The following is a 27,633-nucleotide window of genomic DNA, read 5'->3' as shown; positions in this document are numbered from 1 at the left end:
ATTAATTTTGGAGATGATTGATTTGAACGCATGAAAATGTAAATTAAAAAACATAAATGAATCCTAACAAATAATCTAACATCACAAGTTATTCAAACTCTCCAAGTATAATATATCATGAGTGAAATTTAAATCTGTATTATTTAGAAGTCCGTATTACCCCTTACATTGCACCATTGTCCCGAGGACTATTTCAAATTTATTCGTCTCTTATATCACACCACAAGGTCTTCTTCAAACTCCATTACCCAACCTAAAGTGTTGTGGAAGGAAGTCGATCACGACACCACTTCAGATTTATTCCTCTTTCTTTTCTGCAAAAGGTGGATCCGTCACCTTAGCGGTTCCACACGGTCGGCTCCACGACCATCTGTGAGGAGGTAAATCGAGGAAGTGCCACCTTTAGCGGTTCCACATGGTCGACCCTACGACCATCTGTGAGGAGGTAAATCAAGAAACTGTAGTTGGTCACGACGTAGGAGGAAGGTTCTGCCTAACTTCGACATCGTAACCAACTCACCTATGTTCCGGGGGCATTTTCAAATTTATTCCTGAACTAGAAGGAGATGGTTTACTTAGCAAAATTCCAACATTTATATTATAAAAATAAATAAATAAAACAGGTTCATTTTATTAAAAATAATAATAAAATATTCTAAAAATGGATAGCACTGAGATTCAGCAGCAACGCAAGTGCTAAAGTGGCTCCACAGTTTTGTCCGAGCCGTATGGCCGCTGATGACGACTGTTCCGTGACGCCACCCAGCGGACGCAAACCTCCTCCGATCCAACCGCTTTGGTTGGCGACGGATCCGACCGCCGAGATCGAGTCTTCGCCGCCGCGTTTTCCCCTGCGAAGAAGTCCTCGCACACTCCTCCTCCACACTCCTCAACACAGCTTGCGGAATCCGCGGACCTCTTTGTCGTGTTTCTCCCCTTCGTCGATGAGCGGCATAAATCGTCGACTTTCTTGGCGATTTCTCATCTTCCGAAGTTCGCTGCGTTTTGGTGATTCACTTTGTTGCGCCAGCTCTTCTGATCGGAATTTCTGGTTTCGTTTAAAAAGTTAGCATCTTTTGATTGCTTTCGCAGCGCGAGCTCGTTTCGTTGAAATTATTTGGGGATTTTTTCTTTCTTGCGCCGAAGGTTTGCGTGTTTGGATTGGTTTCGAGGAGTCAACTCGTCAAGATGCTGCCTTTTTGCGGGTCTTGGTGATGGGAGCTGTGCTACGGCGGTGCCATATTGCTGAGACATAAGAAAGAGGCGTCTCGGCTGGAGCGTCTCTGGATGGACTCTCGGCAACCGCAGCGGAAGCTTCCTCAGCGGCAGAAGCAAGGGGCGGGGCTTCGGCCGAGACTGGAGCGGTGCAACGCGTTGAAACATATCGAGTACGAGGCGCCGGCCGTGCGGGCGTCGTGGTCTGCGGGATCCTCCGCTGCTGCGTCAGAGGAGCAATCCAACACCCGCGTCACGCTGTCGCTGGACATCTGGCCATCGGTCTACACCCACCAGACGAGCTTCCGGATCGACGGCAGCGTGGAGGACGAGGTGGGCATCCTCTGCCGCAGCCTCGGTCTCGATGGCCCCGAGGACTTTGCCATTTCACTTGACGATTGGGAGAAGCGAAAGGTGCGATCGCCCGCGGATTTTCTCACTACCAGCCTATGCCACACCTTGTCGCACAAATCAGCTCTTTCTGCGTCCATTTTGTCTGCTGCAGACGAGCAGAGTAAGGAGCAGGACTCAGAAGAAGACAGGAGGCCGTGTGTTGTTCGGAACCCCGATAATAGGGTTTATGAAACTGAACCCTTCGAGATTCCATGTGCTTCTCCAAGGTCTAGGGCAGGTGATGGAGGGATCCGAGGAGTCCGGCCACCGGTTCTTTCTCCTCCAACACCTTCCACAACGTTTTTACCTACACCATCTGATCCTACTAGGGATAATCTACCATCAGTTCTTAAACCTCCTCTCTCTACGTCCGTTCCAGACTCTTCCAGCACAGCTTTGTATAACTTTACAGCCTTGGCTCCAGAGAAGAGTGAGGCCGATGGAATTAAGTCTGTGGATTCCAAGGATGAGGTGAAGGGGGGAGTTTCAGCTGTGGATGAAATCACTGATGAGGAATTGAGGGAGATTTGGTTGGGGGACACCTCTGATGACTTTAATGGGACTTCTTCTTATTCGACAATGAATGATGATGATTCATCCTGTTCAAACACTGAGACATTCATCATCTCACCTAATGGTAGGTTCAAGAGGAAGATAAAGTCATGGATGCGTGGTGCGTTCTTGGGGAGTGGTTCGTTCGGTTCAGTTTTTGAGGGGATCAGTGAGTAAGTAATGATATTAAACTGAATCCAAAGACCTATTTTTGATTTGCATAATGTGTTAGTATTCCAATCCTGCAAATTGCATACAATATGCTTTTATTGAGTACTTTTGTTAGCTACTAATTACTTGTTCTTAAAGAGAGTCAGTGGTTTTCATGAACACTTCCATAGTATCAATTGAATTTTATTAGACTTGGTGTTTTTTTTACTAATCCATGAACTTGTAAAGGTTATATTGGATGGACTTACTTGATATGTTGAATTTGATAATAGGATTTTGGGTTCCAATCACTTCTATGGAAAAGTTAGTTTTGTTAGGAATCAGTTCTATTGCATCCAGGCTTTTGTGCTTCAAGTAGATCCCTTCTGTTTGATTTCAGTTCTTTCCAACTTTCAAAAATAAGTACATGCTAGTTCAATCTTTCATACTCACAGTTCTTTGTGGCATATAAACCAGTTAATGAGGTTGAAAATTATGGTCATGTGTTGAGACAAAATGAGTAGTTTCTAATATACTTGGATTTGCACAAAGAATGATCTTTATCTAACTTGTAAGTGGAAACTTCACTAATTTTCAAGCGCCCAGTTGGCCTCTCATATGATTTTGATGTCCCACAGATTCTAGCCTGTATTTAGTTAGTTCTTAATAATTGGAACTTAATCTAAGCATGTAAAAATTAGGTTCTTTAGGATGATATTTCCCTTGTTTGCTCAATAATATTTAGTTCCACATATCTATTAACTACAATAATTTAGTCTTGGATCTTGCTCCATTGGAAGCTTTGGCTCTTATAAATTGAGTTAAATATCATGCGGTTTCCTTATTATTCCAGCCAGTATAACTTTTATGTTCACAGGGAGGGTGTATTTTTTGCTGTTAAAGAAGTGCCTTTGCTTGACAAAGGATGCAATGCTCAACAGTGTATTCTCCAACTTGAGCAGGTACATTGATGCTAATTTCAACTTGTTTTATCGTATAACTGTTTATTAAATTTCTTTAAATCTTTCATAATTCAAATTTAATTTGAATTCCAGTTGTAAGTGTATTCTGACCTAGCTTACTTCTCCTTGCCAGGAGATTATGCTGCTGAGTCAGTTTGAACATGATAACATTGTTCAGTATTATGGGACAGACAAGGTAATAACTTGTTTCAGCAGTTTTCATAGATCAAGTTCTTTACATTTACATGAATGTATTCTTCAAGATGGTTTCATATAGTAAAGCATGTCAATTTATTATCAAATATTCGTTGTTAGAAACTAGATGTGTGGAAAAGGACTAGTTGGTGCAATGAGAAAACTTATCCTCCTTCATTTTGTTTTCTCAACATACATTGTCTAACTTTGAATGTGGCATATATCGTTTTGTAGGAGTCATCAAAACTATATATTTTCCTCGAACTTGTCACACAAGGTTCCCTTGCATCTCTGTACCAGAAGTATCGTTTGCAAGACTCCCAAGTTTCTTCTTATACCAAGCAGATTCTAAATGGATTAAATTACCTTCATGGGCGTAATGTTGTGCACAGGTGATGCAACCATTACATTATGTTCGTGAAAGTTTGATCAGTATTATGTTTAAATTTTCAGTTCTTTTTTTCTCAGATGAGGTTATGTACAACTGAATACATATATAGCTTAAATCTCACTCAACAGTGCATGTTATATATGGTGAGGTCAGGCTTCAAATCATGCATACAAGAAAATTTGATCTTTTGAACTTTTTTTTAAAAATGAAACAATTCCATTGAAGGGGATGCAATGCTTTCGGTGCCACTGTATTGGTAGCACGAAGCATTTTTTATTATCTCCTCATACAATTTTGACATGCATGCTTTCCGAGCAGCATGTGCTAATTATTTTGTTCTTTTCTATATCCTATGAGAAGAAACTTAATAGATATCCTTACTTTGCTAGAGATATCAAATGTGCAAATATATTGGTTCACGTGAATGGCTCTGTGAAACTTGCTGATTTTGGATTGGCAAAGGAGGTTTGTTCTGATGTTCTCAAGCTTTGAAAATGCGATTTCTTTGAATATACAATTTATTGTTACTGTTGTTGTGAACCATTTCAGATGAGCAAGTACAACATGCTGAAATCTTGTCAAGGAAGTGTATATTGGATGGCTCCAGAGGTTAGCCCCCTCTTGTTTTAAGTGGACATTTGAATGTTTCAATAACATTGCAAAACTTTTGAGAAGTCTGCCGTTTCGGTGAGGAGCACTTTGCCTAAAGAATCTTTACGATAACTCATAGCATTTTGACATTCTAATTATCGACTAAGATATCTGTTTGACTGAGGGCTTCAATATCAACATTCAAACCTAAAATAGGCAGAAATTTGGACTCATGCATCACACATGACTAATTTCATGGAAGTTTTTTTCCTTTCCTATTTTGAGGGAACTGCACTTCATGAGTAAACATAACATGTCAATTTAAATGGATTTTACGATATGGAAGCATTTTTTATAAAACAATCTATGAGATAATCCACAACATGCTAATCTTGTAATTAAGGACCAAGGTAGGTTATTTCATTGAGGCTTCAAGCTTCGATATTGACACAAACTCAAATCTCCTAACTATTTTGATGAAACAACATTTCATGAGAAAGCATAACCCCACCAGATATAAGTTTGAGGTGCTAAATCACTAAATGAAGGTATGTTGATTTAACTAGTTGTCAAATTCAAGCATAGTTGTAAAAATTGAACTGGATGAGTTCTGGCTCACTGGTCCAATGGCCGGACCAATGGGTCAATTTGTTGAAGCACTTGCCAACTCAGGCATTGACCTGGTCAAGTCTATTGGTCAACCACTGAGTCAACCATTTAAATCGTCAATCTATTGATTTTATTTATAATTATTTGAATGATTACTACTTGATTTGAAGTGTCAAGACTGAGCTCTAGAAGGTGACAGCTTCCAGTCTCATAAGTTGAAGGCCCAAAGTATGGAGAATTACTGACATGAGAGATCAAGATGAGATTTATAGGTTTCATTTCATAAAAATTAAAAAAAAAGATTATTAATTTAAATCAAAGGTCTAATATGTCTTCATGCCATTGTTTCAACATAAGCCTATGCATGCCAGTGAGCCTTCATCCATGACTACATCCCCATGGCAGATCTGATCGATGAAAACCTATAATGCCTAACACCCAATACACTGTTGTCAATCCCTCTCACCTGTCGCATCCATGTGCATCACTCAACAATCTAGATCCAAGCTCCATTTTCTTTGGCTCATCCATTGCAACCTGATCGCTTCCATTCTGTCAAAAGCATCTGCAACCTTTGTAGTTCCCTTCCATCGATGGACCACTATCCTCCTTCAACATCAGGCCTGACGCCATTGCAGAACTAGCCAAGAAGACATAACTGTATCTTCGTCCACTTTATCAAAACTCGGTCTGCTGCATCCTCCCTATGCATCTTTGTTGTCATGATACTGCAGACCACAAGACTATAACTACGAAATAATAGTACGAATGGAATTCTACAGCCATCTAAAGGTATACATGCATTACTTAACGTAACATTTTTTCAGGTTGTTAATCCTAGAAGAACATATGGACAAGCTGCTGATATATGGAGTCTTGGTTGCACGGTTCTGGAAATGCTCACTCGCCAGATTCCATATCCTCACCTGGAACTGGTTAGTTACTAGTCTGTCATTATTCGAATTTTTCTTAAGCTTTGGTTCTTTGCTTTTAGTAACTTAGTGACTGACAAGACAATAAGATTTGTTTTCTTCATGTAATTATCAAACTTTTTTTTGTGTGCGCGTTTGCATTTCCTCTCTATTAGTCCAAAGATTTCCAAGGTGTCAAGCTAGATTTTATCAGCCAACTTGAACAAATCTTACTTGTTCAAGCTGAATATAGTTAACTTGTTAAGCTGTATAGACTTAATTATTGAAGAGATGGCTTGGAAGTCTTGTAGCTATTGAGTGTTCAAATTACAACTGCCGACTCAGAGACTTGTATCATTGATGTTACTCTCTCATGCAATTTTAAGGCTGGAAAGAGAAGAATCTCTATTTGTAAAGTCGAGTCTATATTTGCTGCAGTTAGGTGTCTATTGCAATGCAATTAAGCCGAATGATCGTATTCATTGCTGTGGCATTTGGCGCCAATCAGTATACATTGATTTTTTTGTTTAACTTTGCAGATGCAAGCTTTATACAAGATCGGCCATGGCGAACCCCCAACTATTCCAGACTCTCTTTCCAGAGATGCGCGCGATTTCATTAGGAAGTGTGTACAAGTAAACCCTGATGATCGTCCTAATGCTTCTGAACTGTTGGAGCATCCATTTGTAAAAGGCCGTTGAGAGTCTCTAATTCATCTTCGTTCGACAATAGAGTTGCATCTTTTTTCTTTTTTTTGTCTTTTCCCAAGATCGCATATGTCAGCCGACATTTTCCCCAGGATTCTTGCTCTACATTTCAACTTGCATTGTTTACCCTGATTCACACTGAAAGTTAAAGGACGATCGAAGGGTTCATGTAATCTGGCTGCATGAGATTGTAGTGGATCTGTAGTCCTAAATCCATGTTACTTAGCTTGGTTATTCCACAAACTGTATAGACTTCTGCTGTATATTCTCTACTCTTTAATCTTAGATGACTATCTATTGCTATTGCTATGATCTTTGTTCTTCAATGAGTACTTTTTTGAGTCGACTCAACTCAAGATGAAACAGCCAAACTTAAATTCTCTCATTCAATTCAATTCAAATAAAAAGTGGTATGTTTCGTTGAATTCATATTTAGTTGACTCAAACTGAAATGGAACCTTTCATTCATTCGATTTGAGAAAATGGACTTCCATTTGACTGAGACTGTATGCATTTTACATGAGAAAATGCAGTTAATAACTTCTTTACAAGATAATTGAATAATATAACTTCATTTTTCTATTCAGAATAATAATAATAATGATTTAGCCTCTAACCATTACCCAAGACAGAGACTTTGGACTAATTTATTCACACTTAATCATCTTATTTGCTGCCAACGACTCGCAAATTTTAAAACCTGTGCTATGGCCAACTTGCACCAACACAGATCACTATCATTCCATTAAAAAACAGGTCTTCTAGCTTGTCTAGTAGAACACTACATAACAAATTATCATTATTATTAATTAATTAATTAAGAATAAAATTGGAGTTGGTGTATTAGGATGGTGGTGTTCATAGAGGATGGTGGTGTTCTTGCTATCATTCACAAAATTTGAAGAGAATCAAAAAGTCAATTCTCTTGATGTGTGGCACAAGAAATTGATGCAATAATACACGAGAAGGAAAGTTGAATATGTACACGAACAACTTCAATCGAACTGAACTGAATCACTCAATCATAGAAGAAATCAGAGACCTCATAGCTTGCAAAAGCATCGAGAGGAAGAGGAGAGGAATCGAGGCTTGGAGGAGGAGGAGGAGGTGGTGGTGGTGGTGGTGGTGGTGGAAGTGGAGGCCTCCATACTGAAGCAGAGAGCAGCCTGCTGGTCTTCCACCCCAGCACCAGTTTGTTGCAGGCTTCCTCCTCCACCCTGTAGCCGTCGTTGAAGAGCCCCAGCAAGAGCTTGGCCTGGCTGTGGTTGAAGCAGCTCATCTCCACCCGGGCAAACCCCGCCGCCGCCATCCACTCCCCCCACCTGCCCTCCCTCTGCTCCCCTCTCACCGCCTCCTTGTACGCCCGCCCCACCGCGCCGGCGATCCGCGGCCCCAGGATCACCCGCTCGACCACCCCCCGCGCACGCTCCTGCATCGGGAACCCCGCCTCCAGGGAATCCCACATGGCCGAGTAGCGGCGGAGCTCCCCCGTGAACCGCCCCACGAAGCTCACCGGCTCTGCTTCTCCCGGCGTTTCCTCTGCTTCCTCCTCCACCAGGGTCACCACGCTGGCCCCAACCGCCGCCGCGCACGACAGGAACGACGCCACGGACCGCGTCGAGCCGCTGCTCGTGGTGGTGGTCGAGTGGAGGATGCAGTTCATCACCACCGCTTCGCCCTTCACCAGCCTGACGCCCGCCGGGCGGAAACGCTCGCCGTCGGGCTCGAGCCGGACTTGGGAGAAAGAGAACGGCTGCCCGAGGGAGGTAGCGAAGGCGGAGAGGCGCCGGCCCGTCTCTTGCACCGCCCGGCTTCCTCCGCCGCGCGAGACGGCGGTGATGCGGAGGTGAGGCGGCTGGCCACCGCCGGGGCGGGAGACGAGGGCCTGCATCAGGGACGCCCACTGCACTCCCTCGGCGATGTCGTAGTCCACGATGTGCACTCGCCGCTCGCCAGCACTCGCCTCCAGGATCGCCTGGTTCGCCGTGAAGTGGCCAAACTTGACGTACGGCGACATGTCCTGCAGCAGCTGGAACGCCGTGAGCGCGTCCGCGTTGTGGCGAACGGAGCCTTTCCGCCGGCCGCCTCCCCCTACGTCGCCGTCGAGAAGGCCCTGTAGCGCTTCAGTGAAGTGCGCGGCCAGCCGCTCCATGCTAGTGGCTCCGCCGGTGGCGGCGGCCTGAGACACCAACTCCTTGAGCCGAACCAATATCACCCGAGCCAGCTCCGGGCATTTTTGCGGGCCCTCGAGCGCCTCCGCCGCCGCCACCAGCAGGTCCACAAGCCTCGCCCCCTTGTCATCGCGGCTGACCACAGCGGCCTCGTCCTCGCTCGAGGCCATGCTGCTCGGGCTGGAGTTATAGGACGCAGTACGCGACACGGACTCAAGCCCAACGGTGGAGGGACCTTCGAACATATCATCTCCGGTGGAAAACATCATAGCCTCGACGAGTTCGTGGAAGTCGTCGGCGACGACGCCGGCGGAGGGCAAGAGGGCCCATTCATCAGCCGAAACAGGCTCCCACTCCTTCCAGTCGTACATGAAGTTAACATGGTCGCCGACGGCGGTGGTGGAGCTGCAGCCGGAGAAAGATCCGGCCTCCCCCATGATTACTTCCATCAGAGGCATATGTGCCCGGCCATGGCTTCCCCTGCTTGATATAAATAGACAATCACAGAGTTAGGAAACAGGGGAGCAAACATGGAGAATGGCGAGAAGAGCTTGTCGCCATTAACCATCTTAATTAATTAAGAGTGTAATTAGTGGTCCTAATGACTGCTTCTGGCTTATTGGTTGGCAGGTGCAGTCATTAAGAAAGTGCTTAATGATTCAAACGAAGTTAATTAAAGAGCAGAGACAAGGGGAAGCAATTAATTAATCAGTAAAGACAATTGGGTGGGGTTTCCCACCATCTTGCACTAATAAAACCAAGTGGATTAATTGTGATTAAAATAGATGATTAGGGTGTGATGTCTTGCTCAACTCATATTTGCCTCTCATAGTTTAGTTCGATAAAATTGTAAAATAATTAGGATTAGGGTTCCAAAGATAATAGATGATAGATCTTTTGTAGAGTGAAGGAGGAGGGTTCTTAAGGGTTTGAACTTCTAACTCATATGAAACCCCCTTGTGAACAAGGTGGATTGAGTGGATCGATCGATTGATTTTGATGAATCGAATTGAATAGGCTAGGTGAAAAACAATAATTAAGTCGACTAAATAAGTCGAGCAAATTGAAAGAGTGAACTCAGAGGGATCGAGAAATCAATAATACACAAGTAGGTAAAACAAGAAGACCATGTAGACATCATATGAGTTAGTCAGGCAAGTTAAGTGGAAGAGACAAATCTAGTAAACTAATTAAATAACTAAGTAGATTAGATAAATCATGTTGGGATAGACATATGTTAAAATGCTCCTAATATTCAAATTATTTTAAATATGCCCCTAGATTTTTCATTATTTTGTAAAAAAATACTTTGTCTAAGAAAGTTAAGGTAATGTAGATAGGTAAAAAGTGTATTTTAATTAAATATACATTTTAACCTCCCACAAGATGAATTTTCTCTTGTGGTAGGTTAGGCCTAAGAAAGTTAAGTCGAGTTAGATTCACTATGCTAACTACAAAAATTCTTTATTTTTATTATTATAAAAAAGGTATGATATATATATTTTAAAAAATATCTCATTATTTTTTTATTATAAAATATTTTTATTTTAATTTTATTATAATAATTTTGATCAAAATCATTCCTACTTAATTAAAATTATTACATATTAAGTATTATTATATTAAAATACCTTTATTTTATTTTAGATAAAATTCCTTTAAATTAATCTAAATCCATTGCTATGAACAAGTCTAATAAAAATAATTTTGATAAATAAATTATTATATTTTATTTTTATCAAAATTATTACATAATTTAAAAAGATATTTTCGAAATAAAAATATGATAGAACTTTTGTTTTTAAAAATTATGCATCTTTTTTTGACTATTTTAGCCCTAATTTTTTTTACATTAATAAAAAAAGATAGAATCTATGGTCTCAACGGTCTCACACAGTCGGTGGATCATCTGTAAGAAAATAAATCAAGAAGATATAATTGACCATGACAGAGGAGGATATTATCTTGACTTCGTCGAAATTCGAATAACTTTGTCCATTTCAACAATTTTATTCCGTCGCAATCAATATTAGTCGCGGGTGGGAAATTGTCAGAACTCATTCCTCTGCCCTTCAAATTGTCAACGAAAGATCCTCAACTCAGTCGCCGGCGGTGAAACGCGGCAGTCAATTCGACGACGAGGCCCCCACGACTCTCAGGCGCAGCCGCGGAAGCGTCCCATCGCTCACTTTTCAGCGACAGCGACGGCGATCCCCCGCCGCGTCAGCGAAAAGGCATCGCGCGTCACCTCTCGGCCAGTCGCACTCCTCCAAATTAATCAATTAGCGATAACTACGCACACGCTGACGTCACTGCAACCTAGAAAGCCCCATTTGTCGCCTTAAACAAACCAGGAAATAATGCTAATCTCGGCTTAATCACGCCATTTGCTGGCCGTAATCGGACTAACCGGCACCCTTAATCACTTCCCTTTGCCGGCTGCCTCAAAAGTATGCTACTCCAAATTTCAATAATGATAATTTAAAAGAGCTTACCATTTGATTTTTTAATACTAGAGAAGACTTTGATGTTTTAGAAAGTTATTATACTTGTAACTATAATTAAGAACTTAATAGTGACGTGGTGAAATTAAGAATGGCTTAAGGGCGTAGTTAAATAGGTACGAAAAATGTGGTGACATGCGTAAGCATAAAGCGTCCATTGTATTTTATCGTCCAATCTATTGATAATTATGAATAGACTTTATTTTAGATTTAAATTTATACCCTGATTCGGTCTCACTGTATCTTTCGCTTTTAAATTTCTCAATTGAAAAAAATATTGAGTGCTTATCAGCTAAGTTCATGGGCTGGAGATAAACGGATTCGAACCGTTGACTAATTCTATTGAAGAGGCCAACGATAGACACTTTCTCAAACATTTTTAAAGAACAACTCTTTTCAAAATCTCACAAGACTCTGAGTTGGAATCTTGATCCTTGTGACTCCGGAGAATTCAACTACAAGAAAACCCCAAAACTAAGAGCTCTCCCCTTTAATTTTTTCATTAGACTATATGATCATAAGGAATGCTGATTTTAAGAACGATAATTTTAAATTGTGATTCTTTGACCATTTGAATGTGAGTTTTTACTATATTTCTTGGACCAAGACTAAATTCTCCTTAATTTTCTCACATTTATGTACTTAACAATCAACGAACTATATGCACGTATCAACCTACTTTGTTGGGTCTTCGACGTCTAAGGTCATGGCTAAAAGGACTAATTCTTAGATCAAATCTAGTTGACAAGAAGTTAAGAGGTTAAAACACAATGATCACCCTTAGGAGTAAATAAACTTTTAATTAGTCAAACATTGATTAACACTTGATGTTGATTAAGTTAATCTAAATTGCCGGATTAAATAACACTAAAATATTATATTTTATTTACTTGTAAGTGATAGTTTGGCTGCCGTCCCTTAATATATATATCTTACAAGTTATATAGTTGATGGCTCTCCTCGAACCCATTAACTAATACTCAATTAGCTTAATGCACCTTATTAAATAGCCATTTATTAGTTCTTTTGTCATTAAAAAATTTATTTTATTTTAATTAATATTATGGTGCAACGGCAGTGAATATAATATTAACAAGTGATGGCATATACTTTATGCTTGTTTAATACAAATTAATCTATCTTTTTCATTCTTATATAATTATTCCACTAATCATTGAACTTATTTGTCTTAACCCTTTTACAAGGATTAACTTTGTTCTAACTCTTTTGGAGTTTAATTAGATAGTTTTCTTTATTATGTTAATAATGTTTGAGAAGGCCTTTTTGGCTTAAAGACGAAAGTTAAGTGGTTTTTAGCATATGGTTCGACTCGAATAAGTCCACTCGTAGAAGTTCTATCGATAATTTTGAGGCGATGCATGCGTTCTAGATTTTGTGTGAAAGTTGTAAAATAAATAGAAATGTAGGATTGATTCTCATAATTATTATTAAAATAAATTATGTTAGAAAAAATTTAGAAACAATAAATTAATTAGTACTTAGACTTAGTGTTGGTAAATTACAACTTTATAACTTAAATGTCAAGGAGTAACTAACAATTGAAATCCTTGAGGTGGTAAACGAGTCAAACTTTGTGGTGTTCAATTTTATTTAATAAAGTAATTGAGTAAAGTCAATGAATTAAAGCATTAAAATGATTATTTAAACTTGATTTAGTTTTTTTTTATAAGCTTGAGCTTGGTCGTTTATATATTAGCAAATTCTCAATTCAAGCTTATTTGATTATTTGAAACTTTTATATTTTTTAACTTGTTTGATTGTTGGAGTTAGATAATATAAATTTATTTATTCATTTTAAAAATTTCTTTGTTTATTTACTATATTAATAAAAGTTTTATCGATGAATATGATTTACAAATATGATTCACAAACTTTGTTTTGTAAATATTATTCATGAATCGTTCGCAATCTCTGTTCGTGAATATTAATGAGCTGAACAAATATAATCAAACTTGTTTATTTAATTTAATGAGTTGTTTAAGCTTATAGATTTAATTGACTTAGTGTATGTTAAGCTAATATAAATAAGTTCTTATCAAATTGAACACCAAACTTATAAATATTTGATTCATTTACAACTAAGGATGGATCCAGGAATTAAAGTTGGGATGAGCTTGAAGTTAATACAATATATTATATATTATCAAAAATATAATAAATTATATATCTATAATAAAAAATCATTATATTATATTCTTTAACGAAATTGTACTCTATCTTGAAATATAAAATTTATCTATAATAGAATCTATATTTATATTTTTAATTAAATCTCGTTCAATATAGAGTGTCAAATAATATTTAAAAAAGTCATCCTCTATTTTATTACAAAGTACTGTTATTTTCATATGCTTCATTGCTGAAAAAGCTCGCTCAATAATGGTGGAAGAAATAGATAACGTCTAAATAAGATGAATCAATCTAGTCAACCTAATGTAAACTTTTGACAATCCACTCTCAGATAATTGTTGACACAACTTGACAATTATAAAAACCTTCAAATTTTACATCACATCAAATTTATAATGTACCAATTGATATTCCAAAATAACAATGTCTTGATTTGTGAAATTATTGCAAGCTTGTAAATATCATCATTATTAATTGAGTTAAATCTAAAATTGTATTAAAAGAAAGAAATTTCACTGATGATTCATTATAGATCTATACCGTATGAATTGAAGTATTTTATTAATTTGATAATTATTTTTTAAAAAAAATATTAATGTCTTTCCTTTCTTTATAGTAAATTGATATTTCATTTTAAAATAGTTTAAATTATATACCTAACTAAGTAATAAAATAATAATCAAATAAATAAATAAGTAATAATCAAATGACCCAATTATTTTATTAAATAAGTTTAAATAAAATAAAGATTAATTCAATTTAGCTCTCTAAGTATAAATTAATAATTTTACATTTTTTATATTGAATTTTTACTATCACATCTCTCGTCAAATATGTTTAGTAATTAGAATATTATTGGTAAAAAGAAGGAAGAAGAGTAAAAGATACAAATCGTACAATGAAAATTAATGGAAGAGAAGGACACAAACGTGAAGCATTAAAGATTGTTCCAAAATAGAAAAAATAACTTCGTCCTTTTAGTTTTGTAGATATCTAATTAATTATGAACATAGTTTATCTTTTCACCTTATCTGAAAAGACGCCCCACGTTGCCAAAGACTCTGAGCAAGCAATGGGGAAGGTTTTGGTGACGGGAGCTTCGGGCTTCCTCGGCGGCCGCCTCTGCCACCGGCTCCTTGCCGAGGGAAACGCCGTACGTGCCTTCGTGCGGCGGAGCAGCGACCTCAGCTCCCTGCCCCTCTCGCACCCCGCGCTTGAGCTCGCCTACGGGGACGTTACCGACCTACTCTCTCTCGTCGATGCTCTCCAGGGCTGTGACGCCCTCTTCCATACCGCTGCGCTCGTCGAGCCCTGGCTGCCGGACCCTTCGAGATTCTTCACAGTGAGCAAAAAACCTCATCAGGCTTTAATGGATTTTGGGTTTTCCCTACGAAATTGAGTAAATGAATTGAGCTATTCATGAAAGGGTCAAATTCTAGATAAAAGGGCGATCCTTTTGCAGCTACTACTGAGACAAATTTAGAGATCAATCTATGTTAATTGCCAGGAGTTAGCTGTCGAAATTTCCCATGTTAGATAAAATAAAAGAGATAACTTGTTCTACATACTTATTCTTATGCCTATATTTTAAACAAAATTAGATACTTAGTAGAATTAGTCATGCTTTAAAGGATTTATGTTGAGTTTATAAGTACGTGCAAAATTGTTCCTATAAGTAGATTTCAATAACAATATTTTATTTCTACATAGTGTGAGAGCTCTACTTGCAGGGACTTGTGTGAACAAGTGTTGAAGAAGATGTTCAGAAATTTAAAGTATGAATGAGAATATGTTAAAATCAAAAGCCTTTTCTAGAAGTTCATGATTTGAAGGTTCCATCACCTATTCCACTCTAGAGGAGAAATTGATCGATGCCAAGTAGTCCAAAGTACCTTTCAATGCCGCCCTTTTATTACTTGTGCAGGCGGAGAAATGCCTAACATCTAGTTATTTAAGTCATCTAAAGTGCTTTCGCTGTCACTCAACTGGTGTTCACATTGATGGAACTTTTAAGGATTGTATATCTATTAAGAGTTTTTCTTTTTAAAAGTTTATGTAACAAGGTAGATATACTATTTATGCTCTAGTTTTAGAGAAAGTGTCATAAAAATAAAAGATATAACTTGATCTATGGCATACCTATTTTCATACCTAAATAAAAGTAGCTATGTAGATAGAATTAGTTGTTTAAAAGGATTATGCTGAGTATATAAATGCATGTTTTTCATTTTATGAGATACATTGGTATAACGATATTAAATTTCTGCATCCTAAATGGAACTGATCTAATTCATCCTTCCTGCAGTGCTGGTTATATATATATATATATATATATATATATATATATATATATATATATATATATATATATATGTTACAGGAGCAGTAAAATAACTCCCCTTTTCTCAAATGTAGGTAAATGTGGGAGGTCTACAGAATGTGTTGCGAGCATTTCATGAAACAAAGACACTGAAGAAGATTATATACACATCATCCTTTTTTGCTCTCGGTCCAACTGATGGCTACATTGCAGATGAGAAACAGGTATTCATTGTTTTTAGTTTACAAATCCAGATTCACATTCTGTTAGTGTTGTTCAGATTTTTCTTGCTGATTCAAATTAACATTATAGTAATTATATGCAGTGTCATTAATAAATAAATATGTACTTATTATACCTGTTATGTGGTTCACAACATTATATTAGTTATATGCAATTTCATTATGTTGTTGAAACAAGTATGCACTAGGATGAGATGATATGAGCAACAGTCAAATTGTTTTCATTTGAATCGTCACACAATCCAAGCCAATTTATTGAGTTTTACTTGATCTCTTGTAGCAATCTTTTATTGAAGGTTCTGATGGCATAACCCTTTGTCATCCCTCTTTCCTTGCCTTCTTTGGCAAACTAGGAATGTGGCTAAAATAATCCATTCTAAAAATAGTTTAGGAACTTTTGGGTCAATGTTCTGCATATTGGATAGACAATATACGTGCACTTTATTGATTTTGTCTTAAAATTTTAAAATTTATTTGCATGTAGGAACTCCGCCTGTGATAAGTTTACCTTATCATTGCCGGTCCCAAGCCCGGATAAAGGAGGAGGGTTGCGTTAGGTTGCCAGCCAACGTTAAACTAAGGCAAACACTCATGAATGGATCCATTAAACTATTGTGTTAATGCTAGGATGTTCCCCGGAAGGAACGCGTTGCAGGGTCCGACTGTAACGTCTCGGCAAGGACCGCTACATCTCCATGAGAACTTGGGTGTAGTGTTAAATGAGCAAAAGTTCTCACACCATAGGTTGGGTAAGAATAAAAATTATAGGAAAATTAATAGGCTAAGATTTGGAACATGGAATATAGGAACCCTTACTGGTAAAACAATGGAGGTAGTAGATACGATGATTAGGAGAAGAATTAGTATTTTATGTGTACAAGAGACAAAATGGGTAGGCGAAAAGGCAAAGTTGATAGAGAACTCGGGTTATAAGTTATGGTACACAGGGAAGAGTAAAACAAGAAATGGAGTTGGTGTTATTGTAGATAGTTCGTTAAAGAATGAAGTTGTAGGAGTAAATAGAAAGGGGGATAGAATTATAGCTCTCAAAATAGTAGTGGAGAAAGACACTATAAATGTAATTAGTGTATATGCACCACGTTTAAGGTGGTACGGACATGTACTTAGACGATCGATAAATGCTCCAGTTAGGCGGTGTGAAACTATGACAAATACGCATATCAAACGAGGGCGAGGTAGACCAAAAAAGACTTGGTTAGCAACAATAAAACAAGATAAAATTTATTTAAATATAAATGATGATATAATAGGAGATAGAGCTCAATGGCGTAAAAGGATCCATATAGCCGACCCCACTTAGTGGAATAAGGCTTGGTTGTTGTTGTTGTTGTTGTTGTAGTTATTGATTCTCTGGTAGGAGATATAAAATGTACAACTATATGTTAGACTTGAATTCCCTTTCTGTCTAGACTAACATTTTAGTAGCATGATTCTTGCACATCAATTTTTTTGAAACATTCAAGTAAATGAATGGTCTGAAGTACTTAACAATTGTACATCTCTATTGTAACAAGTCACGCTTCCCTTTTATTGGAATCTCAAAAGTTTAAAGTGATCAGAAATGCATTACTGTGTATGCCTTTTAATTAATAACAGAATTATCTCTTTATGTTTGTATTTGCAGATACATCAAGGACAGACATTTTGCACAGAATATGAAAAGTCTAAAGCTGTTGCAGATAAAATTGCATTGCAAGCTGCAGCTGATGGGACACCAATTGTTCTTCTTTACCCAGGAGTCATCTATGGTTCCGGGAAACTTACAGCTGGAAATGTTATTGCACAAATAGTAAGTGTTATTCTTCATGCATTGTTGTATTGGCTTGACGATGATGTGTTGTGCTTTTAGGTATCATGATGCTTAATGTAGCAATAATAATGAAAATAGACAACAAGAGAATTAGTACTTATATCACATAACTGTGAAATCTTAGTTGCCTATATATAAATGTGTGCAATAATAATAATAGTAGTAGTAGATGCTTCAGGGACTGCTGCCCCGCACCCCCACTTTGCACCACATACGTCACACCGGGTCATAAACTCTAACAGTTAGTTATCTCTCAAGTTAAAGCACAAAAAATCTAAAATGCTACCCTTTTTTTGGTCATTGCAGCTGATTGAACGTTTTAATGGGAGGCTGCCTGGTTATATTGGTGGTGGAAATGATAGGGAATCACTTTGCCATGTTGAAGATGTGGTCAGTGGACACATTGCAGCTATGCATAATGGGCGACTAGGTGAACGCTACTTGCTCACTGGAGAAAATGTATCACTTAATCAAGTCTTTGACAAGGCTGCAGCCATCACCATAACAAGCAAGCCATTTTTCCACATCCCCCTGGCCGTAATAGAAATCTATGGCTTTATATCTGTTTTCTTTTCTCGAATCACAGGAAAGCTTCCACTCATCAGCTACCCGGTACATCTTAGTCAGAATCCTGAAAATTAATTGGTTAATTGATAAATCTTGCATAACAGATCTAATTGCGCTTTCACTTTTAATATAGTAAAAAGCATGTATTTTCAGCATGATGACAAATATAACCAGTACATACCCAAACTAGAAGCACCTACACTGGTTTAATTTGTTTGTTAATTTCTATTGCAGACTGTGAGGGTGTTGAGACATCAATGGGCATACTCGTGTGATAAGGCTAAAGAAGAGTTGAGTTATAGCCCGAGAAACTTGAATGAAGGGCTATCTGAGATGCTTCTCTGGCTCAAAGAATTGGGGATGATTAGATACTGAGTTGGTAATTGCTTGCCAACATTGGAACATATTTGATGTTTTCAAATGGAATTAGCAACATACTGAGCCAGTAAGTTCTTTGTCAGTTTAAATGCACGTATTATTGTTCTCTCATATCCTTCGGAAATGCAAAATCCCTTTTGTTAAGGTCAAACCAATGCCAAGACCCACAATCAAATCTCTTTGTGGTTTGTTGTCTTTTTAAGAGGCATTAGAACTTCCATTGGACCCTTCACAAGATTTGTGACAAGCTTTTGCTGAAATAGTTTGAAGAAAAAGGCATTTTGGCTGCATGATGAACGGATAAGTTTGTGGTTCATTGATCAGTTCTTTTCTAAATCGGCTTCTAGTAATGTTCATATGAACTCTCTTCGGCATCTCCCTGGTTGTAATCAGATGTAATATTGGCCCTCAATATATTAAGTCTACGTGATCATTGTGTCTTGTGGCTGTGCTTATGATCAATTATTAAAGAGCAATGATATGTAATATGAAAAAATACAACATGAAATCAACATAACACATTGCATGCAGTGGGTCCCACATCTATGCAGTGGGTTCCACAGTCATGCAGTTGAATGTGTCATGTTGGTTTCATGTTATATTTTTTCATGCTGCATATCATTTCTCATTATTAAATTATATTTTAAAGTTAAAGATTGTATTAAGAAATGAAACATTGCACCCAAAGATATCAAATCTTGCAAACTTAATAAAGCAACAACAATAAAATGGGGCAGAGATGCCCTCACTTTCCAGAATTGTTCGACACAAGTGACATATTTTTGTAGGTTCTAATTCACCCACCATAGTTTTGCATAATGGAGCATCAAGTTTCAGATATTATAGGAATTGTGATGATAAATATAACTGAAAAGCTAAAAAAACACTGCAATACACAGACCAACTGAAATGGGACAAGCGATTTCAGTTTCTAGAACATAAAAAAGACCAATCCCTCACATTATTTTCCAGAGGTGTGATAAGCTGCATTGTGCTTTTCTTACATTGTCAAAAGCACATGAGCCATGCAAAATCTTTATTTGCTACTGTTCAGATTGAAGTCAAAACAGTCCATTTAGCATACATGCTTGAATCTTCATATATTTTGCAGTTATTTCCGTGTCGGAAATGAGTGCTGCCGCCTGCTTTTTGATCTGTGCCTGTTCTTTTGCTCATTCCCATTAGTGATTCCCTTAGTTGGAGAGCTTGAACTCAATACTGCACGCCTTGTTGGCCGTTTCCGGGAATTCCAGCCACCGCTCCCAAGTGCAGCCTTGGTAACATTGTCGGTTACCGCCTCCCTAGATCTGTGGGGCTTAGTCGGCTGCTTGTTGAGGTAGACAAGATGGGGGAGGAGGCTGCAGACAAACTTTTGGAGTTGGTCATCCCCAATATGGGTCTGAATTGGGTTCACGAGCAGGTTGAGGGCCAAGAGGGAATTATAGTTTGCCACAAGCTGGCCTAAGGCATTTGCTGTGGTGATCTTGTTGAAGCTTAGATCAAGAACGCTGAGCTTCAGGAGTCTGTGGAGTCCCTCCACTTCGCTGATCTTGTTGCCAACAAGGTATAGCTCTTTTATGAGAATGCAATTTGACAGTCCTGCAAAAAGGGGAAACAAAAACTTACAGTTGCTGATTTTTTCAAGCATTGCTGGTAACATCACTGAAATGTTATTCCTTTGTTAAGCATAAGTCTATTTAGGAAGTACTGCACTAGTGTCAACTACTAAATAATACCGGAGTCAAAATAACTGACTGTCTGCAAATGTTTCTCGTATAAACTGAGTTTACTAGTGAATACAATCTTAGTTCAATTGCCAATCTTTTCCTTTCTTTTTTTTTTACTATTTTGAGAGAAATTGTCAATTTTGTGATGCTATTCTGAGATCAACATTTTATTTGAAAGGATTTCTGCAGAGAAGTCATCGTTAGTAACATTCCTTATCCTTAACAGCAAAGAGAATTAAAACAGCAATATCATCTCAAAGGTAAATGATCCATTGGGCTTTGGTATTCAGTATTCTTGAAGAAATTTGTTGCATCACAGTTTAAGAACAGTAAGTACTTTTAGAGTTCAAATCTACTTTATGAATTCAATGCTCAAAGTTCATTTGCAGAAACAATCATCCAAAAAGCTTTGTTCTTAGGTTGACAAGCAAGGACATGGCAGAGTTTAAGAACATAAGAATCTATTCTTGCTAGAAAACTAGAAGATGGAGTAACAAGATTTTACCATGGCCAATATGCAAGATTCTATTATAACTGAGATTTAGTAACCTTAGCTTCGTCAACTCTTTGAGACCTTCGATCGCGGAAATCTTGTTCCTTGACAAGTCAAGTGTATGCAGGCTCTTTGGTAATGATCCATGAGAAATGCGAACTGAAGGCAAAATCAAACAAGTCATAAGCAGATAGTAAAGAACTTAGAACTGAAAAAAAGAAAACATAATTAGTAATTAGGTTGCAATCTCATACCTATGAAATTGTTTGATAAATTGACTTCTCGGAGACTAGTAAACGCTGAAATTGCAGGTATAACTTTTAAGCCCATACCTGAAATATGAGCTACTGAATGCAAGGAATTGAGAGACCTAATGATGCTGTTGGCCTGCACAATTTCCTCCGAAGCATGCTTGCTCGTATGAGCATGGTTCTTTTGTGAATGTTCCCCCGCCTTAACCGTAGCTATCTCACCATTAGCTCCAGCTGATATATCATCATTGTCAGTTGGGAAAAAGGGGCCATCTTCCAGACTATGGACCCAAGCACTAACTCTGTCTAAAGATGATTCTGCACAAAAAGCAACCCATTGATTCTGAGGCCATAAACCAGCAACAACATGAGGTTCTTCCATTGGTTTCTTCTTCTTTATGTCAACAGTAGGACTTGATTGAAGCGTATCAGACCAGTAACCATCTTTCTGGTTTGAGGCTACTACTGGAAGGAATTTCCTTTCAGGTTTTGTGGTCGAGGACCTATGGAGATTCCTATGGCTCCAGAGAAAAAGCTTCCACCAGAGTTTCCTACTTCTTGAGGGAAGCACCTGACTTGAAGATTTCTTCTTTAGAATTACCTTGTCGGCACTACAAGAGGTCACCACTGATAATGGGCTGCCTAAAATGTCATGTGATTCTCCAATGCCATGTTCAGACAACTTCTTCAGATCTCCATAGGAATGAGACTTGGAAGGTGATATAGGCAATTGACAATTTCTCTTTCTTTCAATCATGGAGCATGATCTCTTCAGCAATGGAGGGCCCCCAAAAGCCACTGTCTTTCCCATTCCAGGATCACTCACATGTCCACTTTCAACCAGCATCTCAGGAGTGATCCCTCCATGTTTCTGTGAGTGTGAGTTATCCTCCCTCACCTTGATACTGCATTCATGATTAAAATCAGGCGATTCAAGTTCACCTTTCTCTCCGGCTAATGCATGGAGATCGATAACAGAGAAGTCCTTCTTTATTGATTGAACATCGTCATGCTCATCACCTCCCTCATAAGCCGCCTCAACCACTGCTGGATTCTTAGTCAAAGCTCCATCCTTGCTTTTACTCTCTGCCACCCTCAATTTAGTCAAAGGGGTTTTTACCTCAAAAGATGCTTCCTTTGTTCCCTTATCAAGAGGATGAACTAATTCTGGTTTAGCTCTAAAATCTCTCATATTGTTCACCCATCTGACATGGAGTGGATTAGATGGTTTCTACAAACATCAACTAAGAATCAGTAGAAAAGTTTACAAAGAAATCATTAGAAATAGGAATGGAAAAGGCTGGACTTTTACATCAGATTTCTTCTTCTTTGGGATGAGAAGACTAGAGAAGCAATTGAACCTTGCCATCTTCGCAGGTACAAATAGATCAACAAATAAGCCAATCTCTTCTCTTCTATATTCACGAACAGCCCTGTGGAAACAAACTATATATGTCTCTTTGGCTGATTCTTCTGCCAAACGTTGTCAATCAGGTATGGTTTCACCAAAAAATGAAGGAGCCAAACAAGGACAGTGGAGGAGAATGGAAGGATAGCGCCATCCTCAACCCACACCTTCCGGGAGAAGTGCGAGGTATCACTTCAGTGCCGGCCAGAGTGATTGAATTAGAGTTGAAAACTAGGATCCTTTTGGAAGCCGTCTTTTATATTGTCTCTAGTGATATAGAGAAACATGTCAGAAAAGGCAAAGCCAACGATCCCATAAGGAACATGATACTTCAATCTCTATCTTTTCAAAGACGATAGCATCAGCACTGCAACACTGCATTCGAACTCGAATCATAAAATCATTTTCCTTCCCATTATGAAAATCAAAGCAGAGAATTACCAACCAAAATATCATTTTTTTATTATTATTTTCCTGATCCAAACCCTCTTTGACATTGAACTGTTGTCTTGTACTCTTGTTTTCAGTATCGGAATACTACCATATGATAAGAATTGAGCACTTGAGTGCTTTAATAGCAGACAAACACATTCTCGAATGAATAGACGACAAAATCAAAACGGGTATCAAGGAGGGAAGAAGAAAACACATTTTCCGATGAAATCGGTCAAATAATCAAGAAAAATCCACTAGTCAGCAAACCAAACAGCATCAAAAGCGAAGTGAAAGACAGAGGAAGACATTTCGCTACCAAAATCTTCCCAAATCCAATCGTTGTCCAACCAAGACGAAAGGCGATAACAAGAAAGAGATCGGCAGAACGCTTAGAGGCTGGCTGACGAATATAGCAATGCCAAGTTACGAACCTCGATCCGAAGCAGCAGCAGAAGAAGAAGAAGAAGATTTCCCCAGATAGAGCAAGCGATAGAACCGCGGCTGTGCTTTCGATTGAGAGAGAGGGAAGGAGAGAAGAAGCGGCCGCTTGATCGACGAGGCAAAGTAACGCTGCGGCGGCGTCTACAAATAGCCCGCAGATAACCGGAACTTCCCGTATCGTTCTAATTCGTATTTCGCCCTTATAATTTTGAGAATCTTTCTTTTACCACCTAAAATACACCCTTTCTTTTAACATGCCTTAGAAGTTAGAAATTCAAACTCAGAGAAAACAAGAGTTATATTTAAGATTTATTTTAATAATAAATGAAAAAAGAATGCTATTTTAATAATTTCAATAAAAGGATATCCTTTTATTTTTGCTCATAAGTAAATAAACACAATGAGAAAATATATATTAATTTCATCCAAAATCTTTATTATTCAATTTGTATGTTTTTTTTACATAACTTCACCCTTAATATTAGACATTGTTTATTTCTATTGTTTGAAATTTTAAAAAGAACTAAATAGAATAACAACAATTGCTTTCAACTTGTAACTTCTTTCAATAAAATATAGAGCAAAAAATCAAACAATCCTCTCCTTATTTCTATTATCATTAAAAGAATATTATATTTAACAAAAATATTAAAAAGATGCTCCATATTTTAAAACTAGCATTATTATAACAGTTTGAATCAAAATTATTTTCAATCGAAATGATTTTAATTAGACCTATTTTAACATGGCGTAAATAATGTTAATCAGTTGTTTTATATTGCAGTGATTTAATTGTTTTATGTTGTAAAATTTTTAATTAAAATTGTAATAATTTTAATCAAAATTATTCTAATAATAAATTTTAATCAGTTTCAACTGAATTAAAATAGTTTTGAACAATTAACTCTAACTAAGATTAAAACATATAATTATTTAATAATTTTGAGTATATTACAACAGATTTAATCAAAACTAATATAATAGTATATTTTTAAGATATAAAGTGCCCTTTTAATATTTAAAAAATAGAAAATAAAGACTTCTTTTTAATTTTTCTGCCAATATTATTCTCCTTTACGTCGATTATTTATCAGAGAACTCTAAGATTCTTTAAGATGTTTTAATTATATTTTTTTATAATTCAAATACTTAATTTTTTTAAATTAATTAATTCTAAAGATGATATTTCATGAAAATTTTTATCAAGATAAATCTAAAAGTACTGATGAGAGTATTGTGCTGGTAGGCCTGAAGTGGTAGGCCGACCTCTATAATTCTGTCCACTTGTCTGCTCCAAATAGAGTACTTCAACTTACCACGGTACTTAATTGAATCACGGTACTCTATTCTTCTGCAACTTAGCGGCCCCACACGATTGACCCTACGACCATCTGTGAGAAGGTAATGAATCGTGGTACTCTACGTTTCCTTTGAATCATCTTACCACTGCACGTACAGTGTGGACAATGCTTTTATTATGTTGATCCGTCAAGTAGTTGTTCTTGTCTACATCACACCCTCAACTCAAGATTCCTTTTAACCATCTAACGAATAAAATTAATTGGAGGTAGTTCTCAGTGCTCCCTACTTTAGACTACCCACTGCACCCTCCATTTGACTTTAGTTAATTAATTTAATCACAGTGGTAAGTACACGCCAATTTGGAGGTCACACGTGTCTTGATGGTGATGAAATCTGTAACAGCGCACAGTCTGTCAGTCAGTTCACCCGCGACCCCATTTAACTTCAGCAAGTACCGCCGTCAGACTAACCCTAAACCCAAACCCCAAATGCAAACCCCAAACTCAACGGTCAATAACTAAACCCGAAACCCCAAATTCAACGGTCGGTAACTAAACCCCAAAATGCAAACCCCAAACTCAACGGTCAATAACTAAACCCCAAACCCCTGAATTCAACGTTCAGTGACTAAACCCCAAATACAAACCCCCAAACCCCAAATGCAAGCCCTAAACTCCTGAATTCAACGTTCGTTCAGTAACTAAACCCCAAATGAATCCGACAGTTAATTTAGAGGCCCTGGTGAAACAAAAACTCACTGTGCAGTTCCATAATGCGAGATTTCGATTCACTGCCACGAGCTGCAGGAATCAGATTCCAACTTCAACCCATCCACAACCTCACACTTCCTCATCAGCCATTTCTTCCTTTTACATGTTTTGTTCGTGGGTGGGTTCAGTTCTTCTTCCCTGTCGACAGAGGTGCATGCACTGTGGCAAATACTCGCTCAGATCTCGCCGTCGGTTTCGGATGCAGGGAACGGTGCGAGAGGAAGAGAATGAGATGCTGCTGAATCTTTTCCAGGAATAATTCCACGATCACCATGCATTTGTTCTTTTCTTGCATCAGAAACAGAGGTGCCAGATCCTAAATTTAGGGTTAGTTTATTATTTATTTCTTAGCCATTTCGTAACTAACCGCAAGTTGCAATAGATAAAAAATTTGAGGGGCAAATGGCTAATATCTAATATTAGATTCGATCGAAAAAAACATAAAATCTAGTTAACTTGATATCCAATTATTTAATTAAAATACGACTAATATATTTTACTACATCCCTAAAATAAGTCAGTTATATTGAAATGTGACGTAAAACATAACATAATAATGAAAATGACATTAGAAAATAGAAATCAACATCTATTTTAATTTGTTTAACAAAATTAGGTGTATATGGACGAGAATCCCACACCATGAGTCAACTTCAATTGCAAATTAGTTAGATACTATGCTCATCACCTATAGTTGACTTCTCATAATGTATTCAAAATTTTAACTTTATAAAAAAAAATGGTTCGAGAATGATGATAAATGATCTTAATGGGATAGACGTGAAACCTTCTTAGTGACGAAGGGATGGCCACATTGTTTGGCTTCTTGGCGTCGTAAGAGTCAGAAGAAAGATTTAGTAATTGTAGTCGAATCACTAATGAACAATTATGTCAATACTTTAGCACAATAATTTAACAAATTATTATAATATTAAATTAATTAGCAAGGCACTAATCATCTTGCATCATTAATTTGATATGATTGTTTTGCTTTCTGTTTTTTCTTTCAAATTAGGTAAATTATATTTAACAAGTTTTCAATTTAACATGACAAAAAGATGAACACATCGTTTGGCAAGAGTTGGTGATTGTAGCTTAATCAGGTACCATTATTGAGGAATTATGCTGATATTTTAGAACAATAATTTAACAAATTAAAATAAATTAAACTAACAAGACTCTGATCACCTTGCATCACCAATTGGACTTGATTTGTCTTTCTGATTATTTTATTAAATTGTAGGTCATTTTTGTTGGCAGTTACGGAGTTAGGGACACAACTTCTTTATTTTTTTAAAGTAATTTTATAAAGGAAACTTAGATTTGAACATGATTATTCATTACTTAATGAAAGTGTAGTTACATATTTAAATCAAGGCTTACGTAGACTTGAATACATTAAAATAAGACTAAATATTTAATTGAAACAAAATTAGTTCATTATATTGCAATTCATTGGAATTTAGAAGTAATGGATTGACAATTTAAAGATTAGTAGGTAGTTAGAGGTAGTAGATACAAGAGTACAATACAAAATATCTAAACTTTAAGTAGAGGTAAAATCTTTAGAAGTTAAATTTTAAAATATTCATCTCATTTGAAATTCAAATTCAAACTGATTCTCTTATTATTCTTATGAATGTTTTACCATTATGAGGCAATCATCAATCAATCTAAAAATCTGGAACTAATGATTCAAAAATCATTTAGTAAGCAGAAACATTTATGGAAGAATGAACAAGGATAGTTAAAGAAAACCAACATTTTTCTTTCAGGAAAAAACAACTAAAAATCCAAATACGAATCATAGAAGACAAATAAATTATATTTTTCTTTTTAAAACGGGAACAGTTAACCTCTACTGACAATATAAGATAACCACTGTCTATTTCAATACTATTTTAATAATTAAAGTGAACATTTAAAGCATCGATCGTAAGAAGACGGGGATGAAGTCTGCTGCAAA

At 37.2% G+C, this 27,633-nt stretch overlaps 4 protein-coding genes across 6 annotated transcripts; 2 read left to right on the top strand and 2 right to left on the bottom strand.

Moving 5' to 3' along the window:
- The first annotated feature begins 754 nt into the window (after positions 1–754).
- On the top strand, positions 755–6,956 carry LOC141826645 (mitogen-activated protein kinase kinase kinase 1-like). Its single transcript, XM_074713910.1, has 8 exons — positions 755–2,333; positions 3,188–3,272; positions 3,406–3,468; positions 3,702–3,859; positions 4,248–4,323; positions 4,408–4,467; positions 5,886–5,993; positions 6,509–6,956. The coding sequence occupies exons 1-8, from the start codon at positions 1,288–1,290 to the stop codon at positions 6,668–6,670; spliced, it is 1,758 nt and encodes a 585-aa protein (XP_074570011.1). The 5' UTR covers positions 755–1,287; the 3' UTR covers positions 6,671–6,956.
- Positions 6,957–7,642: 686 nt separating this feature from the next.
- LOC141826646 (protein NODULATION SIGNALING PATHWAY 2-like) lies at positions 7,643–9,305 on the bottom strand. Its single transcript, XM_074713911.1, has one exon. It carries the CDS (start codon positions 9,303–9,305, stop codon positions 7,695–7,697), a length of 1,611 nt encoding a protein of 536 aa, XP_074570012.1. The 3' UTR covers positions 7,643–7,694.
- Positions 9,306–14,548: 5,243 nt separating this feature from the next.
- Positions 14,549–20,094, top strand: LOC141827324 (uncharacterized). Of its 3 annotated transcripts, none has more exons than XR_012601663.1 (6): positions 14,549–14,844; positions 15,918–16,046; positions 17,710–17,874; positions 18,202–18,507; positions 18,697–18,907; positions 20,026–20,094. XR_012601663.1 is itself a non-coding variant. In XM_074714544.1 (5 exons), exons 1-5 carry the CDS (start codon positions 14,575–14,577, stop codon positions 18,835–18,837), a joined length of 1,011 nt encoding a protein of 336 aa, XP_074570645.1. In that variant the 5' UTR covers positions 14,549–14,574; the 3' UTR covers positions 18,838–19,270. The 3 variants fall into 3 exon arrangements, 1 of the variants encoding a protein (XP_074570645.1); XR_012601662.1 differs by lacking the exon at positions 20,026–20,094 and adding an exon at positions 18,986–19,270; XM_074714544.1 differs by lacking the exon at positions 20,026–20,094 and having other exon boundaries at positions 18,697–19,270.
- On the bottom strand, positions 19,687–23,695 carry LOC141827322 (uncharacterized). The gene is made up of 5 exons (XM_074714543.1): positions 23,586–23,695; positions 22,624–22,986; positions 21,315–22,542; positions 21,073–21,219; positions 19,687–20,439 (listed from the first exon to the last, which is right to left on the bottom strand). The coding sequence occupies exons 2-5, from the start codon at positions 22,678–22,680 to the stop codon at positions 19,952–19,954; spliced, it is 1,920 nt and encodes a 639-aa protein (XP_074570644.1). The 5' UTR covers positions 22,681–22,986; positions 23,586–23,695; the 3' UTR covers positions 19,687–19,951.
- Positions 23,696–27,633: the final 3,938 nt, after the last annotated feature.

This window comes from Curcuma longa, chromosome 4 (genome assembly GCF_044706935.1).
Source record: "Curcuma longa cultivar G26 ecotype Majalengka, Jawa Barat chromosome 4, ITB_CL_G26_1.1, whole genome shotgun sequence".
Lineage (NCBI taxonomy): Eukaryota > Viridiplantae > Streptophyta > Magnoliopsida > Zingiberales > Zingiberaceae > Curcuma > Curcuma longa.
This window is presented reverse-complemented; position numbering and strand designations above follow the sequence as displayed.

Bases quoted from the DNA above. Each gene is read 5' to 3' on its own strand.
- LOC141826646 (XM_074713911.1), bottom strand. From the start codon at position 9,305: ATGCCTCTGATGGAAGTAATCATGGGGGAGGCCGGATCTTTCTCCGGC.
- LOC141826645 (XM_074713910.1), top strand. From the start codon at position 1,288: ATGGACTCTCGGCAACCGCAGCGGAAGCTTCCTCAGCGGCAGAAGCAA. The intron at 3,860-4,247 runs GTGATGCAACCA...TTACTTTGCTAG, and splicing joins GGGCGTAATGTTGTGCACAG to AGATATCAAATGTGCAAATA. The intron at 4,324-4,407 runs GTTTGTTCTGAT...GAACCATTTCAG, and splicing joins ATTTTGGATTGGCAAAGGAG to ATGAGCAAGTACAACATGCT.
- LOC141827324 (XM_074714544.1), top strand. From the start codon at position 14,575: ATGGGGAAGGTTTTGGTGACGGGAGCTTCGGGCTTCCTCGGCGGCCGC. The intron at 14,845-15,917 runs GTGAGCAAAAAA...TCTCAAATGTAG, and splicing joins ACCCTTCGAGATTCTTCACA to GTAAATGTGGGAGGTCTACA. The intron at 18,508-18,696 runs GTACATCTTAGT...TTTCTATTGCAG, and splicing joins TTCCACTCATCAGCTACCCG to ACTGTGAGGGTGTTGAGACA.
- LOC141827322 (XM_074714543.1), bottom strand. From the start codon at position 22,680: ATGGCAAGGTTCAATTGCTTCTCTAGTCTTCTCATCCCAAAGAAGAAG. The intron at 21,220-21,314 runs GTATGAGATTGC...TTTTGCCTTCAG, and splicing joins TTTATCAAACAATTTCATAG to TTCGCATTTCTCATGGATCA. The intron at 20,440-21,072 runs GTAAAATCTTGT...CCCTTTTTGCAG, and splicing joins AATCTTGCATATTGGCCATG to GACTGTCAAATTGCATTCTC.